The sequence below is a fragment of the Melozone crissalis genome, unplaced genomic scaffold (genome assembly GCF_028551555.1).
Source record: "Melozone crissalis strain CALT ecotype California unplaced genomic scaffold, PUWL_Pcris_2 ptg000023l_1, whole genome shotgun sequence".
NCBI lineage: Eukaryota > Metazoa > Chordata > Aves > Passeriformes > Passerellidae > Melozone > Melozone crissalis.
Genome location: NW_026535801.1, coordinates 24,259,517 through 24,281,657, shown reverse-complemented (window position 1 = coordinate 24,281,657; position 22,141 = coordinate 24,259,517). Strand labels below are relative to the sequence as shown.

Genomic DNA, 22,141 nt, shown 5'->3' with positions numbered 1-22,141 from the left:
TGTTATATGTTTTCCAAAAAATGACTGTTCTTGTAAATTCTGATGAGAAGCATTTCCATAGGGATATGTGCTCAGTCTTTGGTTTCTGTATATAACCTTGAAACAAGTACTACTGCTGATCGTGACTTAATTGTTGGTCTTGACCGGTTCTGGTTTTGTACTCATTCATAAAGCTCTGCAATGAACAACTGATGTCTACAATATTTAATAAAAGGTCAGAGATTTGTCCTGAGATGATGTTTTGCTTGTAGACTAATGTGTTTTGTGCCTGGGAGCATAGAGTTCAGGGGCAAAAGTAGTGCTTTAAGGAATAAAAACTAGTTTTATAATGGGAATTGTAATCCAGTTTCCCCATGAGACTATAAACGTCTTTTTACCCTGTGCTAGCCTGTATGGCTCTACAATTAGCAAAATCATGTTTTTTCTGGCTGGATTAAAATGAAATGCAACTAAACAAATGACAACAATAAGTGACAGGTTGGAGAGGAGAGCATTAAGCAGAGAGAGGGAACTAGAAAAGATACTTGGAAATTGGTCTGCTGTTTGTAGCATGAAAAATACCTTTAGAAATATTAGGTATCAGTACTTTCACTTAGATAAACAGAAATTAAAAGTATGGCCTACACAATAAGGAATTATAAAACCAGCACGGCGTCTGGTGAAATAAGACATTTCACATTTCTAAAATTTTCAAGTAGTTATAATTTTTTTAGAATTATTTAATAACATAATGATGGGTATGTAAATAATATTTCATGTTTGCCTCATTTATAATATATGTATTAAATGAAAGCACCACAGATTTTTTTTTCCTTGATTTCTATGTAGTACAAAGGATAGTACAGGATCTTACAATAAGTATACCATAGACCTATTTTAAAAGAATTTTTAAATATATATTAAAAATCATATGATGATATTATGTGTAAAAACTAAAGATAAAAAATGTAAATTTTATCTGTAATTGTATATCAGCTAATAAAATTTACTGAATTTCAGAGAATCTGATGCTAAACATTTTAGGTCAAAAGCTTTTTTACCAGTCTGTCACTCACAAAAATGCTTCAATTCCTATAGAGTAAACATTTTAAGAATATAACGTAGATCATAAGGAGAACACACTTTCAACAACATTTTCCATTTCAAAATTATTATAAGTTTTAGAGTTGAGACTTTTAAAGAATGTCTTGTTAAAGAAACTCTCTGCCCGTTTTTTTTGATTATAGGATGTTTGGGATTAGTGTTTGAGCTATTTATACTCCCCTTTCCACATTTCATAAAGCCTCATTAATTGTTGATATTAATGACACTTATACAATGGGACTAGTCACATTTTTTCATTAATAGTTAATGAAATTAAAGTGATATTTTAATTATATATACGTCTGTCTTTCTCCCTTGTTTGTTTGATTGTTTTTTTCCTGCCCAGAAGATCAAATTTTAAGTAAAAGCTTTCATCCTAAATTTTTAAAATTTTAATCATATTTAATTCTTGTTTTGGCAGTTTGAAGCCAAGCATTTGGGCTTAGTAGATATTGCAACCTTCTCTGTGTGGTGCAATAATACTCACCTAAGCTCTCAAGCTTTCACAGAGAAATTCAGCATTTGCAAAAATGACTGAGTTGAATCATGACCTGAGAAGTTATTAGGGTGGAGCTTGAAAAAAATTATTTCTGTTGTGTTTATTCCTCAGTTTGGCCAAGAACCAAATTATTTCATGCACTCTTGTACAGTAATTTATGCATAAGTTTCCTTATTGTGCTTATATATTTCTTAGAGAACCTAAATTTGATTTCTTTCCTTTTGGAGTGGCCTGTAATAAACATCTTTTCTAGAGAATCCTCACTCCTGAAGTCTGACCAGGGGTCCAGTTCGATTGGTATCTCAAGCTTTCTGTTTGAATTTTTCAATTTAATACAGAGCCAAACCAATTTCATATGTAATATTGACTATATTTTTGGTAAACAGTGTTAGGCATCCAATTATATAATTATGAGTGATTACAACCACCACAGTAAATATATCTGAAGCTATTTACTGTACTTCACATAAACTGTATTAAAGTTAAAAACCAACATTGCTACCAAAACCAATGAATATTCAGTGCTAGATTTTGCTAGCTGCTCTGAAGAAAAAAGTTGTGGAACAGCAGTGAGTTTGTGTTTCACCATACTCTGATATTTATTTTAGAGGTAAAATGAAAAATAAGTGCAAATACACATAAGTAGAAGCAATGAAAAAGATATCAATAGTACTTTTATATTATTATTCTATATATATATATATATATATATATATATATTTATATTATTATTCTACATTATTGTTTGAAGATATTACTGGATGCAGTATAGTATTGCCAAATTTTACAATTACAGAAGATCGATCCTCTATGATATAATAAGAAAAGCATCAGTGAGCTATTCAACAAATCAGTTATCACTTTCCTGAATTTGAAGCTCACACTATATTTTTCTTATATAGGGACAGAATGCAGGCCATTATTTTCATACCCAATAAATAATCAAAATCCTCATGAATAACTAAATCAGTAAAATTTTCTTGAAAATCTGAAGGAAAGGTGAAGATATCTAATAATTTGAAAAAAATTTACAGGGCTAAAATTGTGGGCACCCTTGTAAAGAAAGACAGTGTGATTCTTGATACTGGCAAAGATTACTACAGAACTGAGGAAACAGCTACTTGCCAGGTGTGCTCATCCCATTCATGTCCAGCCTGTGGCTACACCAGATGCTTTACTTGAGCTGAATGATAATTTGAATAGAAGAAAAAATGTAATTCTAGGTATTCTTGAGAATTCACATTTCCCTTCTTCTCCCCACTGAAAGGTATAGTAATGTTAAAGGTGCAATGAACTTTATGCATGGAAATAACTGGAGAATTCTTTGTCAGGTTTTTGCATGCTTTTCTCTCCCTTGCTTAAACTTCTCATTAACTCTAGGACTGTAGCCCCGAGAGCCTAAAGTTTATCAAAATAGTTTTGATTTCACCATCACTGATTGAAGGCTGATACACTCGGCAAAACTAAAACAGATTTTAACCTGATTCAATCCTAGCAAAATTTTCCTTTCTACACTTCTTTTACATAATAACACTATCAATTTGCTGAAAGTATTGGTAGCACAGAACAAACAGACTTAAAAACCTTTCATTTTGTTTTTGGGTTGTTTCTTTTTTCTTGTTTGTTTTTTTCTTTAGTCATTTTCTTTTCTTCTGCAATATATAGATGATATGTCCATGGCAGGTAATAACGAACTTTCTTTGCAATTCTTCAATCCGTTTTGGAAAGTTTCGTTTACAGATAATATCTCAGAGGTAAAATGTTAACTTTGATTCCTGATCTCATTCCAACACCACAGTTCTGGTGTTTTATTCCCATAAAACGTAAAAAAATATCAAACTCCAACAAAGATATGCATGAAGGTCTCTATATCCCCTAAAATATCAAAAGGAAACCTGAATTGATATTGCAGGATTTGGAAAAAGCATTTTGAGGTGATGCAAGGTACCTACTTAGCCAGAGGTTCTGCTTACCCTTTTTGTTGCACTTCAGAAAGGCTGGTTAGGTAGACTTAATAGAACTGTCAATCCTATACTCAAAAAAGGTTTCTATTTAGCACTAACACTTTAAAATAAGACCCCATTTTTTCCCAGCAAATAGACCAGGGCAAAATGGTCCAACTCACTACCCTGATCTCTACAATTTCTTATGATTATCCTGGGTACCAGGATAAGAAAATAACTTCAAAGAACAAATATACCATAATTCTAAAGATTAGGGCTGAAGTTAGTAGGAAAATACTTCAGTTTTAAAATACTTACATGTCATTTTGCTCTCATAATTGCTTGCAAACTGTACATTTTAATACATTGTGTATCTAAAAACAATGACTTGCTGATCATTAAAAGGGTGATGTGTTCAACTGAGTCACAAAAATGCATGCATTTGTAAAGCCTTTATCAAATATATAACTATTGAATAATTTCAAGCACTTCAAATCCATATTAAAGCATAAAAGCTTTTCAGTTATTCAAAAACCATAGAAATGAAACTATATTTCTTTGGGACATTTGGTTTACAATTCTTTTGCTTTAGATAAAGGCCATTAAAAAAAGGAATGTAAACACAATTTTGAAAGTTATGTTAATCAAGGGAAAGTTGTTTTGTAATAACTGTGTGTAAAGACAACTGTGTTTCTCTGCAAAGCACAGTATCAGAAACAAGGCTAGAAAAGCCATCTTTTTGGCTCCTGCTCACATTCTGACTTTACTCAAGCCTTGTAGGGCCAACTATCTTTAACTGTTCTTGACAAAAACAAGTCAACATTTGCAATCAGCTTGTCATGGGCAATCTGACAGGGAATATTTGGTCCAGTCCAAGAATGAGAAATGATTTGTACAATCTCATTCCTTTAAATTAAAAAATAAGACACGTCTCAGTACTATGCACACTAAATTAATCCTATGCAGAAATAAAGCACATACAAGCTGCTATCCTGAGCACTGTACTATATCTGTTGCTTGCAGAAATGGGTGCATTTGAAACCTCAGTGTGTGAATCTCTCACTAACTATCTTAGATGCAGGAATGGCTTTGCATCTGAACTGAAATAAAAATACAATTATATAAAAAGTTACAAATTGAAAAATCCTTGCATAATACTATATTTAATGTATGTGCTAAATGTGTTCTCTTCTGCATCATCAAATTAACTGATGTAGGAGCAACCAGCATTTCTAATGTAATGCCAGGAACTGCTGCTGTACACCCTCAAGATACTTTCACCTGTCACATGGGCAGAGAGCAATTCCTTTCAGGCAGTCAATAAAGCAGGTTTTATCTACGAACTTTCCAACATCACATTAGGATTATTAAAAATAAAATCCAGCATGAAACAGAGAGATCTGTAAGTGTTAAATATGCATGCAATATGGAGAGAGATTATTTTAATAATAACATTAAAATATTGTCAGTGCTGGTTTAGTCAGTGGAACTATATTTGATTAAGCATATCAACACCTTCAAGAAGCAGTTGAACTCATCACTAATAATGTTTATTAAATATGCTTTGTCATATTGTGTTTTAACAGTCCTTGTCTACAGGTAAAGAACTGAGAGAAAATATGAAATGGGTTGCAAATTGGAATAGGCTGTCAGGCCCCCCAGCTGGGGTGTCTTAAATCAGCAGGATTATGCCCCAGCTTTCTTTTTTAAAATCCTCACATGGAATCACACCCCTAAATTATGGGTATTTGAAGAGGTACTGCTTAAACCCATGGCTCTGACATCACTGCAGTGGCACACAAGGTGCAGGATCCCTGATGCTCTGCTGCTGAGGTCTGAGTTAGGGGCCAGCACCAGCAGGATGCTGAGTGCCATCAATGCCAGCAGGCAGATGTTGGGAGGTACAGCATGATTGTGGTGTTCCACAGGGTAGGGCAAGGGGAGTTGATATTATCCTAAAGGAAAAAGCTGGTATTAACCCTTGAAGAAAAGAGACTTCTATCTCTCCTAGTCACTAACCTGGAAAAAAGCATATAGGACAAATCTATAATTTTTAGAAGGAAATATGAAATTAAAAATGGCAGAAGAGAAATGGAGAGGGAAATGTTGTCTTTTACATGACCTGGCTAAGGAAATGTTAGCAATAAACTTTTTCTTTTGAGATGAGACAGTTTTTCAGTAATGTTACCTCACTACTGAAAGTCACTGAAAGAATTTGACAGTGTAAAAAATATTTCTCTCTTAGAAAATCTGATTTTTTCATATCTTTAGTGACAGGAATGAAGTGCTCAATACCAGGGGTGCTCTGGTTAGTTGCCAGTGCAGTTGCATTTATCTTCTAGTGTAAGACAACTGGTTAGCTGTTCTAAAACTTAGTAGTCCATCGCAACTTTCTTTAGCATTAAGTTGGTTTGGATGACTGTAATCCACAGCAAAATAAGCATTAGGATACTTTTTCTTCTAAACTCAAACACTTTTGTATGAAAAATATACCAAAAAAACCCAGGTAACTGCCTAACAGCCAGGTGAATTGATCTCTATTACAAGAAAACACTGATTTCTTCATAATAAAATATGTACCAACAGAGAATTTATACCATGTATGACACCAGTAATGATATTTGGAAAAGGTTGCAATTTCAACCTTCTTGTATGTGTAATATAAAATGTTTTCCTAATGCATGAATAAGTGTAACTAAATTATGTAAAATACAAGGTCTAAAACTTGACATCATACTGAAACATTGAAGAAAGAATAAGAATAATACATAAAAGTAGCATAGGTGCCACTTAGTATAATCAAAAATATGTAAAATACCCCCATATGTGTTACTGAATAGAGAGGAAAAATAAAAGAAGTATGGTATCTATCTCATTAGCTCTTCAAATATTGCAGAGGGTATTGCTCAAATGCTTTCTCAAGCACCATATCAGTCCATTCAAATACTCAGAAAAATGAATAAATGTATTCAAATGCCAGTTGGTTCCACAGAGAACTCATGACTGAACTCCAGTGAAAAAAGAACAAAACAAAACAAAAAAAAGGCAAAAACAAAAACAAAAAACCCAAACAAAAAACAACAGCAAAACACCCCCAACAAAAATGGTATTTAAAAGAGCTGAGAGCAAGGACAGGCTGCAAGAGAGAAATACCAAAACACTGCCCAGGCATGCTGGGATGGTTTTGGAAAAGCAAAAGCTGAGCTAGATTTGAAATTCTTGGGATATCAAGGGCAACAAGAAGAGTTTGTGTTGCTAGTATGTTAGCAGCAAAAGAATGAACAAGTATACAACTCAATTTGTGTACTTGTACACAACTACTGTACAAGCTGTATAGTCAAGTATACAACTTGAGTCTGCTAATGAGGGGGGAGAGTGATTTAGTGACAGTGGATGCAGATAAAGTTGAGGTACTTTAAACATTCACTGCCTCAGTCTGGGAAAGGTTTGAATCTTGAGGTTGTGAAAAAGGACTCAGATGGTGATCTGTTGAGGAATTTGAGTCCAGCTGTGTGCAGGATAAAACATACTGGGTTGTATCATCAGAAGCTTTGCCAGTAGATTGAGGAAGTGATATTTCCCCTTTACTCAGTGCTCAGATGACCACACCTGGAATAGTGAATCCAACTTCGGAACTCTAATACAAGAGAAATTCTGATAAACTTGAATGAGGCTAGCAGAGGCCACCAAGCTGGATGTGGATTTGGTGCACATGTCCTTTGTGGAGTGGTTGAGGAAATTGGCCTTGGCTGTGAGCCTAGAGGAGAGAGAGCTCCAAGTGACTTAATAAAAGTCTTTCAATAGGTGTGAGGAAATTACCAGGAAATGGAGGCAGGTTTTCAACTGAGATGCATGGCAAAAGAATGACAGACAATGCTTTAAATTGGTGTAAAGAAAAACCAGTTTCAATATGATGGTACTGGAACAGGTTGCCCAGAGAAGCTCCATCCTGGAATCCAATTGGACAAGTCCTAAGCAACCTACTCTGAATTCTGTGTTGCTCTTGCTTTTGGCAGAAGACTGAATAGGATGACCTCCCAATTTTTCTCCTGACCTAAATGCTTCTGGATTCTATGAAAATACAATGGTTATAAAAGAGCAATCTAAGAAAAAGATTCTTTGCTTTACCAGAATGGTGAAATGCTATATACTAGAGTATGTGCCATGCTAACAGAATGCTTTCTGAAAGCAAATACATCTGTGATTGCTATTTAATGATGCCCATGTGAAACAAAGCATTACTTGTTATGTAGGTTGTGCCAGTTTCTATAAAACAAGATACAAAGAAAGGGTGAAGTCCAAGAAGGGAATAGGTTACAATCTAAACTAGGTTATGAGGATATCCCTGGTTAATAATAAATTTTAGAGATATGCTAGTCAAATCTAATCAGATATATTATATCCTGTGGAAATCTCTTTTTTTCTCCCCACTTTTAACTTTATGTAGATCTCACAATCATTCAGGATCGTGAAGATCAGACTCCATTATGGACACCTAAAAAGCTGAATCAAGCTAGAGTCTTATGAAATTTCAGTTCTTTAGAAGTTTGAAAAGTGGAAGGTTTTTTCTTTGAGGAGGAGGAAATAAAGCCCCATTTGTTGCATAATACATGTAGTACCATTAAACACAAATAATACTCAGTTAAGTTTTGCTTTTTTTTGAAGTATTGATGCACAGGCCCTTTGTGACTGATTAGTGGTAGCACCTGAATAAGTGCTACAAATATCACAACAAAGTTCAATGTGAGATTGGCAAATGTTTATTTTTTTCTGTTTGAAAAAAGCATGAGTTTAGCAGCCACTGCACTTTCTCAATCATGCCTCCTGTATTTTTACTTGCCATTTATTTGGCAGTTCTATTTTCTGTATCAAATTTGGAAAGAATGAGGGCTGAAGTTGACACAGGAGTTGATTCCACCTTTGTGTTCTTTTAACCCTATGTCAAGAGAAGGAAACAGTTTGGAGACTTTTGCCATTCAGTTTGGACACTTTTGCCCCAGCTATCTCTAACCCATTCTGGCACTTCAGGGTCATTTGTGACCTCTGTAAGACAAGAATGCATTTCTCTGGAAATTATTGTTTATTATGACAGGAGAGAGACATGTACACAACTGCATTGCCTAGGGTGCCATCTTGGACCTGATCTGTGGTCTGAGATGCTCATATTACAATAATCCCTATTAAGTACAATTCCTATTAAAGGTATTTTGACAGAACAATCCCCTGTAATACAATTTTGTATTCTCACTCTGTTATCCCTTTTTTAGACTTGATCATGTTGGGGACTTTTTGTGGCATTTAAATATATCTATACACTGGGAAATGTTACAATGCAACTTTGGTGTACTGCATTTGAAAAGAGAAGAGGATAGAGCAAAAATGCAGTAGAGAAGGATGTTTTGGAACTGTGAGCTTTTCCAGAATAATACATCTTTTGAGGTAAAAGACTCACTGCATTAGCCAATCAGTTCATTAGGAGCCTCTCTAATTTGCTGTTCAGTTCAAACTTCCTGTGATTTAATATATTTAATAAGAAAAGTGCTTTATTAGCAGAAGTGTTGTGAACTATAGAATACCAGTTTGCATTCTATGATGGAGTAGGAAGTAATTTTGGCAGCTCCTCAAAGTGGTTCTTAAACCTTCTGAGAAGGAGAAATGCACTTTTATAATATATACATATAATTGGAAATTAACTCCTTAATTTGATTTTACATGTAGAACTTCAGGTTGCTAATTTCTCTTGCAGTAACTCAACCTCAGCATGCTCTTTATAGTTTTGATAACTTAGTTAAATCTGATTTTTTAGTGCCTATGGCATCTATGGGGCAACAGCCTCCCCCCTCCCCCCCCCGAACATTATCTACTTTCCAGGTAATAATTGAGATTAAATATGTAGACTTGTTTCTCCATCATTTCAGAAAAACGTTGGCATCTTTCTTCAGATATTCCTCAGAAAGTGGAAATAAAGTCCTTTATAATTTATTTTTATTTACCGAAAAACTATCCCAAGGTGAAAAGGGATTCAAAATAAAATTTTACTTAAAAGGGAAACAATTCGATTAATTCCCATGAAGCAGGGACAAATGCTCCTGCACACTTAAATGTTAAAGAGATTATGTTTGAAATGCAGGCAGCCACACACAATGTATTTGTCTGGCTAATAATTATGTTTTGCGTATGTCGAGTTCTGCAGAGACAATGATGCTACTGGTAATTCTGCTACTGCAGGATCTGCTTTTTTTACAAATGAGGTCAAAAGACAATCAAAAAGGAATGTCAATAGATCTGCATGGTAGCCTTGCCTATCCATCAGCTAGGAAGAAGAGTGGTCTGTGAATCATGCATTCCTTCCTCTTTTCTGCTTTTAAATAACCGTGAGCACAGGAGGGGGAAGCCACCCACAGCCAGCTCCTGATCTACAAACATCACACAAATCAGACACTAATTCTGCTTGTGGCTGCAGTAGAAGTGAGTAGTTTTTAATTAACTTTTTAGGCATTTGGGAGCAGGTCCTTAGATCCAATTTCTAATCCTGACACGAGAAGGGATTTGCAAGTTGCAGGATAAGGAGGAACGAGGTTTTATTACAATTTTGTGGTCATCCCCAAACAGCACTCAAACTCTGCTTTATTGCAAAAACTACAAAACTTTTCTTTAAAACTCTGTGGGTAAAACACTAAATATGCTTCTGCGCATTAGGTGCTCACATTTTTGTTGCTATAAACAAAGTGTACCTTATAGAAAGGCTAAGGATGTTCTGTAAAGGATGCTCTGAACAGCGACCCAGCATGGACTGGCTCAGGATTGACATTATACATAAACTTTCACACCAGTTACTGAGCTGCTCCATTAATCCACAGAGAAGGCTCACATGTTGATTTATAGATACCTGGTTTTGTACTCCAAGGCTGTTGCCACTCTCTCATGTAATATGGTTATGCTGTCCATGACCCTAGAAATAGTCCTTCCGGGAAGAGTTGTTCTTTCAGTTGAATAGATTTTGGTGTTAAATTGATTCCTGGTATGTTTTATCAAGCAAAAATAACACTGGGCACTTAAAATGGAAAAATGGAACACATTTTCCTTTCTTTTATTGTTATTATTTAAAATGGCATGGACTTTAGGTTCTTTCTTTCTTTCTTTCTTTACACTTTTTAAGCAAGTAGACAGAATTGCAACATTATTTTAACTTAACTGCCATGACAATAGGATTTATGGACTACTGAGTTTCATGTCCTTTTGAAAGTATAAAAAGAAATGCCATAAACATGCAAAATACTAATGAGATTATCTGGCAATTTTTTCCAGAGAGGAAGGAGTAAAGCAGATTGACATAAATGAGTTTTGAAAGGAGGAAATTTGCAAGCTATTTTCAGAGATCCACTTGCATTGATTTGAATGAAAATCAGCAAAGAATGCTCTAAGAAATAATCTCAAAAGGGTACAGACTCCAAAGTCTGACAACAGCTGGGAGTAAGTGCTTTAGCACATGCATGTTAGTGGTGAAACACATTTACATGATGATTAACAGCTTTTCAAGTAGCCTAGGTATAAGACAAAGACAAAACCCCCTAATATGTCCCTGTTCTGAAGTTGTCTCTGCCTGTCTATCCTGTGGATAAAAATGTAGGAAAGTTTGGTCTGTGATTTGCGTGTTTCTTTAATAATTTGCTGTCTCTTTTTGCAGCAATAGAGATTCAGCTAATACTAGTTAGCAAAGTTATACTGTACGAGCAGTGCTCCAAGGCCTAAAGATCAGGATTTCTTAGTCTTACAAAAATTAAACTTTGCAATTTAATTCTATGAAAGCTATTGGTGTGCAAGCTAATTCCTGTGTCACTAGGCATGGATATCTTGCTCTCAGGCCTTTATGAGTGCTTCTGGCCACAGAAACAACCAGTTGCCAAATAGTCCTGTGCATTTGCTCAAAAAAGGCCAGGACAAGCTGTCAAGGATCAGTATTCAGATGTTGTGATAAATCCTAATTTCCAAGTATTTAAAGTAAATTCTTGTTGTGTTTCTCTAAACTGGCTGTTGAGGCAAGACCTGGTTTCCACTGCAGTCTCATTCGGCAAATCAGAGGTTTAAATGAGGTAATGTGTTATTATGGAGGAACAAGGATAGGAAAGCAAGAAATTTCACCATGTAGTCAAGTACTAAATGCAGCTGTGATTTCTGGCCTAAGCTTTCTTCTGGTCATTTCCACTCACTATCTGTAATGAAACAGTTAAAAATGTGGATACTTAAATACCATTTGTAGATTTTGATTATATGATGGCTCTTTGTTAACAAATAAGCTAGAATAAATACTTTGTGTGGATAACACTTCAATGCTATAATTGAAGGCAGTATCAAAACTAGGTATAATAAGATCTATAATTGGAATCTGGTTAATGAAATAAAAAAACATAGGACCTTCCCTTTACACTGTTTACTCTGACTTTTTCTCAGATTGAATTTTGGTATTTGTGGTGATCTTTCCTGATAAGATTTCACTGTGATTTCAGTATTAAAGAATTAACAAAATGAGAAATGCAAAGGCTATACCGAGAAAATTGGTGAGGAAGCTTAAAATTGTATATCTGTAGAAGTTCTGGAGGTCAAAAAGTATTTTGTGACTAGTTATGGCTATAATTCTGCTTTCAAAATTAAATTTTAGTTCAATTTCCAAGAAATTACTCAAATACGCATGTTATTGTTTTTTAAAACATCCAGTATACTAGAATAAAAAGTTCAAGCTGTACAAAATCATAAGGCAAGTAGTTCCCACCACAGAGACGTGAACTTTCAGAGTTGCAGACAATGTGAAATGAGCAAGTAACTATAGAGCCACAATACCCTGCTGTCATTGTCATTTATCCGCTCTGCCTGGACTGAGGTTCACAGCCACAGTTCTGATTGCTTTTGAGATATGCAGTTTCCAGAGTCAATTAGCAATTTCCATAGTCAGCTTTGTCTTCCAACTCTGAATCCTATACTGCCTGATTAAGCTTTTTCCATACTTAGCTGGGAAGAGCAGGGACTGCCTAGTACACAGACTGAGTCATACACTAAGTCAAGCATGTAGGAAACACTTTAAAGCTGGACTGGAAAGCACTAACATAAAATCTAACCCACACCACAATCCTCTTCCCATTGCTTGGAACAAGAGGGAACAGCACTCATGTCAACACTGGGGTTACTCGAAGTGCCATGTTTTGAAGTTTGTTTCATATCAAATATGCAAAAGGCTGCTATTAGAAAAGCAGTGGCTCTTCCTCCGTGCCTATTGCAAGGTATGACGTCTGATTTGCTCTCAGCACTTCTTTTTGATATATAGGCCAAGTTGGTGGAGAGGGGAAAGAACTAATCAATAACACGAATTAGGAGTATGCAATGACTCTCTTATCATAATGTAACATTAGAAAGGATGCATGATAAAGATGGAAAGAGGACACAATAAATCATGTGAAATGACACCAAAAATAGACTGACAGCATCTGTTCTTTTTGTCTCATAACCCAAAACCAAAATAGCTTTCACTACAACTAAAATGAGCATATTCAAAGCAGATAAAAAATGTTGTCAGCAATGCCTAATTAAAAAATGAAGCTCTTTTGAGGATGTGTATCACATCATAACCTTATATTACCATTTCACTCTAGAATGTGTCACCTTTCTTACTGCTACGGCATACATTTTGAAAGTCAGCAATCATTTTTTCTTTTTAGCTTAACTAGAGAAATTTGGGCCCCTTGATTGGTGTAAATTTGCCCTGTGACATTCTGAATCCTGCAATAAAATTATCCTATGGAAGCCCAGTGTAAGAAGAGTTCTGTCTTAACATTGTACTGAAATGAAAGACTCCTGAACCAGTAGCCTGCAGGTTTTTTATTTGTGCCATAGAGGAACTCAAAACTGTCAGAAAGGATTTTTCCAAATTAAGATTTTTTTTCCTGTTAAAGATGCAGTACCTAAAATATTGGCAATTTTATTCTTAATTACTTATTAAAATTATATATATATTTTCATACCTTTCTGACCCTAAACACTGAGAAAGAGAATAATTTAGAAATCAATTTAATTGTTGCTCTATTTATTCAGATACTATCTCTTTCTATAAAAGTTCCCTCCTTATTTAAAATCAATTCATCTTTACCTAGAAAGAAAAAGAATATATTGGAAAGTCAAGCAGTTGAAAAATAAGGTTGAAACTGACCTATAAGTAAGCTTTCTTAGGGTTTCTAAGAGGTGCTTTATCATAATCATTAGATATCCAACATGAAATGTGAATCAGAAGAGACGTACAGTTCTGAGCAGACATCGGAGCAGTATCTGAATGGGGATGGGTAAATGAGATATTTGGACAGTGGATATTTTGGATCACTGAGGTATTCTCACTGCTGATGGGTCTCCTTGCTGTAAAATCAGCAATACTGAATGGAGATGGTTTTTTCTTGACAAGTATTAAAGCCTAAGGTAGAAACACAGCACTACAGACACAAGAATGGATATCCTCATTTGTTTCCAAAAGTCCAACACTTTCAGTAACTGTTTGGATTTCAGCCAAGAGGTATTTTAAGAATGCCTGGGGGAAAAAAACCCTGGATTAAGAAAGGGTTTTTGACAGGTGTTTTTGGGGGAAACACTTTCTTTATCAAAATGCAGTCAGATAGTATTTCTTTTGTCAAGGAGTCCTACACCAGCAGGGTATCAGAGAGATTGGATTCATTGGCCTATCTCAACAGCTCCGGATAAGGCACTGAAACTGTGGTCAAGACTGCAGTTACTGACCCTCATGCTAAAACAAATCTAAGGGGACTTGACACACGTATAAGCAGCTTTCTTTTCAGTTGTGTTTTTTATGGATTGGTAGGTTCACACAAACAGGTAGTACAACGCCTAACCTGGCTGAAGTCTAGACGATGAGTTTCTAGATGAAGTCCTCGTCTTTTTGAAGAACTCTTAATACCATTTTCACTTTATTTCATTACCATGTTTGCACAATATTTATTCTCCTATCCTCAAAAAAAGAGCAGAAAAGGCCTTAAGATATTAGTTTGGAAATGTGCTTTGAAAATTCAAGTATGTTTAATGTGCAGTCTGTCGTGGCAAATTGTTTTTTTGGAACTGGTAAATGGCAAGTAGTTTATGAGGTTTGTGCATATTCTGCAAATTGCTTGATCTTATCTTTGCTCAAACCTATACCTTAGTTCTTCTCAACACTAGAATATATGATGGCTAAGCTTAAATTTAAGCTGAGCTTAAATGATCCTACCTTCCTTTAATAGATATCATCTGCAAGCTTAGACAAATCTCATTATTGCCTACAAAGCATACAGTAAAAAGTAAAAATGTATTCTGTGTGGTACAGTATTTGCTGATTATTATATATATCCATTCTCAATCCCAAAATAATTATACTTTTTATCTCAAAAGTTTTACAGCTTTACCACCTCAAGCAATATTTTACATCTGTCAAGAATGATTTATGCAATAATGACTTAAACTGCAAAATGGAGTCCTCAAAGGAAGAGCTGTCAAATATTTTCACCATTAATAACTTTATTAAAATAAGAACTGATATCCTGTATAAACAATATCTTGCCTTCAAGTATAATTCAGATCATATAGCTATAAGATTAGTGAAAAAAATTTGAGATAGTAAGGGATTTATGATATTGCTGCTTTGATATCAGAGTATAATTTTTTAATTAAGCAGATGCTAATACCTAATGGGCAATCCTTGGAAAAAAAAATCTGTTTCAAAATAATACTTCTTGTGACTTGTATTTATCTACTGCTCTTTTTAAAAAGGGATATTTACATTAAAAAAGAAATTTTATGTGTCTTTAATCCCAGGAGTACACCCAGCAACAACTGTAGAGCTACTTGTGCTATGAGAACCTGTAAATTTGGACCTTTAGTTTTGGCACCATCTGTTCCCATTAATGATTTTTCTCAGTAATTAACTCTTTCAGTAGATATGTAATTGCCTACTGTGGCACTACTTGAAGAGGACAGAGGACTAGAACTTTGCTTGGACTGTGTTAATACCTTTCTAAAAGGAAAAAGCGAGAGGAGAAATTCAAACCAAAAGCAAACTACACTCTGAAAGAAGTACTCTGAGAAAAGCTAGTAAGGATTTTAGCTGCAAATGTCAGAAACTGCTGTGAAGGCAGCACTGGTGTGGCTGGGACAGGGCCTGCTGGGTGCCCAGGTCATGCTGGGCGCCCAAGTCTGGGCCACCTAAACAATTACACAAAGCCATCACAAGCATTTGATGCTTCACTGCACCCTCCCCACACTGCACAGTGAAAAGGGAAACAGGGTCCATCCAGGTTACTCACTTATAAAACCATCATGCAAAAATTTTTTTTCTCCTTTGACCACTCTATCTTTTGTCTGTCATGTTTAAGGCAGTGTAGATTCAAGTAATTGCCATTTTTTGAATATGAACTTGCAATTTTTTTTTCCCATCATTCTGTCCCATCTTCTTTGAGTGAGTAATTTGGCCAAAAATTAAAGCAGTGAACAAACAGCAGCTTTCAGTCTTGCATCATCACGATGTTTAAAACTTGAGATCCTGCACTTTCATCTAGAAAAATGGACTATAGACCAGTAGAGAACATCAGAATCCTAATTCCCACGTGTGTGTGCAATACCACTTTTCTATAGCAAGAATTTTCTTTTAAGCTGAGCTTCAAAGCTGTGACATTTTAAAATTATATGAGGTGGTATTTAGAATCAAAAAGAAAAAGCATTATTTATAGAGTGATTCCCTTTCTGATATCTGCATTGCTGGAACTCTGATGACAGATTAGCTTTAAAAGTGATCCCATTGACATTTGCTTTACTTCAAAATATTAGAACGATTTTTAATATAATCAGTGGCTTATGGAGAGTAAATGATAGTGTGATGTGGAATAAGGTTTTATTTGCAATTCACTGGGCTTTTAGTCAGGAGTGTGTAATATGGTCCTCAGAACCTCTGGTCAGTGGAACCTCCAGCAATTCACAGCTTCTTGAGGTGTCTTCCTCCTCCATATGTTTAGAATTACGTTAAATATTATACAGTGGCTTGCCATGAAATAAAACATCAAATTAAGCTTTTAAGCAGTGGATAGTTCATTGGAGTAACTTGGGTTACTCACATGTAGAAAGTTACATTTCTGACTCTGCTAGAATTGACCTCTGAAAATTGAAAATTGCTGAAATTGACCTCAAGTCTCATACTCAGAGCACAAATGAAAAAGAAGCCACTAACCAGGCACTAAACTCTGACATTTTTAGAAAACTCTTGAAATTTACTTTGTTTCACAATCTGGAGGAAGTCCTTGTTAGATATCACTATTCTGTATATTGTTACAATATACAGACTATGTTATATATAGGTGTATGTATATATGCTATATATTGAAAAATCAAATTTGAAAATTTGAAAAAGTGAAGATGAAAAGTGAGGTGTTATCTTTTTGAGTTATTTAGAAGAACTATAGGATATGTTTACTAACATTCATTACATTCATCATACAGGTAATTTCAATTTCATGACACCACACAGACTTAAGGCTTTCTAACACATTTTAAAAGAAATTGAACATTATGTGGATCAAAACAAAAAACTGTATATACAGACAATCAAGCTGACAGATAGCCATGCATTTGAGTGTCAGACCTATCTTGTATTTTGAAAATTTTTGCCTGATTCAGCTGCTTAAATTTAGCAGATCATACAGTCCACATGCTTAAATTTAGACAAGTAAAATATAGAGACAAAGTAACTATTCATAGAAGTGATGTTACTGAAAACCCTTATGCATAAGATTGTTTACAATGAATAATCTCTAACTCTGCTTTCAAAACTATTTATGAAAGATATAGCAACTTTTATGGACAGGATTTCTTTGGTATGTCTCAAAGAGATTATGGTGTGCTGCATGATTTCAGAATTCAGCATTTTAGAAAAGGATCTATTCTATCTATCTATCTACCTAATCTTCCTCTGGTAATTGACAGATAAGCAGTACTTTTAAAGGCCTTTTCCTCCTTCCTAATGTTTTGGGAGACTTTAGGACTTTTAAACTACCACATCTCCAAACAGTGCTCCAGGCTGATGGCTGTGAAAGTTAGCAATAACATTCTCCTTTTGCAATATTATTTTTAACACATGCCAAGTTAACACAAACACAGGGTAGATGTGTAAAAGACACACAGTGTCAGTTCCCCTGGGAAATCTACGTCCAAGGCACAGCTACAAAAAATCTTAACCGAAATCTGCTCCCGACCACCACACCAGATCTAAGAATAAAGGGCTCTACTGAGAATCTCCTACCAGGAGTATGTTTAAATATTGGTAGCGTGGGCAGAATGGCTGGCCTGAGTCCTATCTGAATTATACCAGCATAAGCTAAAAATAATATTTCTTAAGTCTCTCCAAGATAACAACAGAATTATTGAGAACAGGATTTAACTCTGTGACTTTAAAATGAGAGAGCACATTGCATGTGATTCTAAAATTGATGTAAACAACACACTGGCACTTCTCCAGAACTAATTTAAGCTCAGCATTTGAATATGAATTTCCTTTTCCTTCTCCCAAGAGTGTACACAGCAAGAGACAAAATAAGGTACACCACAATTATCAATTATTTGAATTCATTTGAAAGATGGGTGTTTCTGTAAATAACTCTAGGTAATTAAAAAAAAACAACCAACAACAAAACTCTACATATAATTAATATGTATCATAATTGCTTCTCATATGTGTGCATTTTAAAAACTGCAAATTCATTTATTAATTTTTGCTCTTAACAGGAAAAAAATATCAGCAGATTCAGCCATTCTGCATGTGTTGACTTTTTACTGAATAACAGGAAATAGTTCATAGTCTAGGCAAATCCAAGTTTTGACTCTGGCAATACTAGGACAATATTGGTAGTTCAATTGCAGGTACTTCACAATATCTCAGCTCGGAAAAAGGCTTGTCCCTTTCTTTATAAGCGAATGCTTTCTTTATGATGGGTTTTTTTCTACTTTTAACTTTGTGGTAAAATATTGAATTTCAGTCAAGGTACGTTTCCTCTATGCTGATTACTTTAAGTGATTTACATCTTTAAACCAACTGAGAGAAGAACTTCTGTTCCAGAGTTGCAAACACTGTGCTGGCTTCATCCAGCTGCTAGAGTGAGTGTGCAGTGACATACTCCATACATCCACTACTCTCAGGGCAGATTTCCTTACTGACACACACAAATGTATTTCACTGGACTTCAGAGAAATTACAACACCTCCAGCAAAGGGGCCGGCCAATACAACATAGACACTTCTTTTACCGATCAACTGCTAACCAAACATGCAAAAAGTTTTGAAAATAAAACCAGACTTTACCATCTTTGTGATAATAGGTGACTTCTACTTTCCTTTCCTCTGACCCCAGCAGGGCTTGAGCAATTTGGGCAATATGATGTCTTTTGGTCTCTGGCCCATGAAGAAAATCACAGGTGCAAGGTTTCTGCATGACATCTGGCCTGGAGAACCCGGTCATCTCACAGAACCCATCATTGCAGTAGATGATAGCACAATTCTGCACTCTAGCATTAGCAATGATGAATTTTTTATCTGCAATAAAAGAAAGTGATGCATTTTTTAGTGCTCTTTCAACATTTCTTATAGGTTCGATTGCAGAGATGAATGCTGAACAACCCTTCTTTTCACAGAACGCCTGAAATTCAGAGATTTTCAGTCATTTAATGAAGATCATTTGATCCATAACTTTTAAAGAAACTTCAATTAATTTAGAATAAATTAAAGGTTAATATAATTCCTTTTATAAGGAAATAAAACCAGACTAGTAAGTCTCTGTAAATCTCGTTTTGACTTCAAAATTTTGTCTGTTTCACGTGTCACTGCAGCCCAAGCCATGAGTGCCGGCCTGTCAGTCACAACTCCAGGAAAGTCCTTGAAAAGTTAGCAGCTTCTTTTGGGGAAAAGTAAAACCTCGGGAAGGGGGTCCTACTTTAGGGAAGGGCTTCCTGATGTAAGGTTCATCTCAATCTACTCTATAGGGGTTTTAATTGAGGTGAATGACAATAAATTTATATTATTTTAATAAATCTATCTAGGATGTACCTGAAGAAAAGTTCCTAAAAACAAAAAACATGAAACGATTGTTATGTTGGGAACATTTTGCAAATTTCACTGAAGTTCTGTGTTAACATCCATCCTCCTTTCCCAAACTCTCATCTCAAAGACATGTTCAAAAGTTTTCAACTCTTATTAGTTTGTTTCTGTTTACCTTTTAAACACACTATTCCCATTGTAATTATAAATGTGACTGTGATACACTTACTGCTAATAACATTAATTTTTAGCTACTCAAATTCACAAGGCGATTGCTTACTTTCTAAAAGATTTTTACATGACACCAAGTAAACAGTGCAAGTCTTCAAAATTTTAAATATGTCTATCTTTGAACACAGCGACATATCTGCAGATTTTGTTCTTACTTTTTCTGCTATCTTTCAATCATGTTGAACTTTCACTATCACTTATCTATTTAGTAGCTAGTGCATTATTACTGTCAAAAAATCTACACTTCACTACATGAAAACTTGGAGTAGCAACACCAACTTAATATAGATATATTAGGAGTACCATTGTCTTCATTTTTTTCTCAAAAAATATAAATATTACACATGCTAATATGGGTTTAAGTATATGGAAGAACTGGAATTACCTGTAAGGGCTCACACCAGGCTGATACTAAAATTATGCTAAATATTTAAATCAATGTACATATATCAGACTACTGTTTCTAAATTAAATTCATTTTAAGCATCAAGTGACCTTTCTTACAGCTAATAGGAAACCAGAATTCTGGCCAGGAAAAAAAGCACTTAAGCTTCAGCCTCCTTGACAGGTAGTAAACTGCTGCATTGGAAAAGATCTCACAGACTCTCCCTGAGGATGCATTTGCACTGCTTTGATAGATATTTTAGACTTACATAAAGAAAAGAGAGAAATTTGACAGCTATATCTAAATGCAGTCATGACAACAAGGTAAGAGAGTATTTCCTCTTTAATAACTCTTCTGCATATTTTCTGTTTCCTCTAAATCAAAGTCTGAAGTTCTGCTTTATTTTGAAAATGCAATTATTATTAACAGCATTAACAATCATAATAATAAATCTAGCCTATTTTTTAGACATTGCAAAGACAGCAAGATTCTACATTCTGCTTTTAGAGACATCTCAGTGGTTCAGAAGAAGGTAAGAGATATAACTTCTATAGCTGTACAATATGGATACAATCAACGATAAAAACTATTCCTTGAAATAGGATGGGAAAATAGCCCCAACCCCCCTCCCAAAAAAACCCAAATCCAAACAAGCCCACTAGCCAATAATTCAAGTTAGTAATCTGCATTCTAGATCAAAAACATTGCTACTTCTGCCAGGGATCCCCTTCTTACCTCCGGGGTTTTCTTTGCAAGCTACAAACTTAAAAATAGTCTGGAGCTGCTGTCCATTTAGTCGCAAGCAGAATAAAACTACTATAGCAAAATAGATAGAAAGCGAGAACTTACTTTGCCCTTCAAATTTTCGTATAATTGTACCCAAAAATGTATTTTGTGGTGCCACATGACCTCTGCGAACAGGCATGTTTGTACAGGTCTTCGGTTTTCTGTGCACAATGACTTCTCCAAGGATCTCCTACACGGCTCCAGCCCAAAGCACCGAGCCAGCTACCCTTTGTGACAAATCATCGTCCTCTGGAGCTCGGAAATCTCTTCCCATTAGCACCACTTCTAGAGACACGCTTTTCCTATTGGAGTCAGATTCATCCCCCAGTTTCTTTCTTTTTCTTTCTTTCTCTCCTTGCTTTCTTTTCTATTTTTTTCCTGGAGGAGCTCGGACGCTATTGTCTGGGGCGGGTAGGGGTGGGGTAAGCAGGAGGAGGTGGCGGGTGGGGAAAGATTACAAGGGTAATCGATCTCTAGCACCAAACATCGCCAATTTTCCAAAGCAAATGGCTGTGACCCGGCAGTTTCCGACGCTGTAGTGGTGGTTTGAGGGCTGGAAGACTAATGTTTCTCCGCTGCCAGAGGGAGTGACGTTCCCCCCCTCCGGGCTTCACCACGGCGCGCAGCAGCTCGGATTACTCAAGCGTGGTTTAGCAAGAGCCAGCCAATAAATCTCTTCAAAACTCGGCGACAAACAGCGGCATCAGGAATAAGCTACACCCCAGCGGCACCGCGACGTGCCATATCCCCCACCGCGGCGGCTGCAGGGGTCAGCGGGGACCGAGGGCGCTGGCAGCGGGGGGGCCCCGCCACCTCCGGTAGCCCCGGCGTCCCCGCCCTCCCGGCACCGCCGGCCCCTCCGCGGCCCCTGAGCGTGGCCCGCCGGGGAGCCCCAGGCGCTGGCAGGGCCGGGGGAGGGAGGGAAGCTGGTACACGCCCCGTCTGGGGCGGGGGGCGGCGCGAGTAGGGGTCGATGTTGAGCGATGGGGGAGCGGGGGAAGGGACCACCGGAGCCCTCGGCATCCTTCCTCTCCCCGGTGGAAGGGATTGCCGCCTCCTACGCAGAGTGACCCAGGCGAGGGCTTCCCTTCGCCACACGACCACCTCTTGGGA

General features: G+C 36.2%; 1 protein-coding gene across 2 annotated transcripts in view; it reads right to left on the bottom strand.

The window, feature by feature from the left end:
* Positions 1-21,860, bottom strand: part of KCNH7 (potassium voltage-gated channel subfamily H member 7) — a 208,083-nt gene extending 186,223 nt beyond the window's left edge. For both annotated transcript variants that reach the window (XM_054277503.1, XM_054277504.1), the window contains exons 1-2: positions 21,092-21,860; positions 18,895-19,125 (exon numbers count right to left, since the gene is read on the bottom strand). In XM_054277503.1, coding sequence (XP_054133478.1) covers positions 18,895-19,125; positions 21,092-21,167 — 307 coding nt within the window. In that variant the 5' untranslated portion in view covers positions 21,168-21,860. The remainder of the gene's footprint in view (positions 1-18,894; positions 19,126-21,091) is intronic.
* Positions 21,861-22,141: the final 281 nt, after the last annotated feature.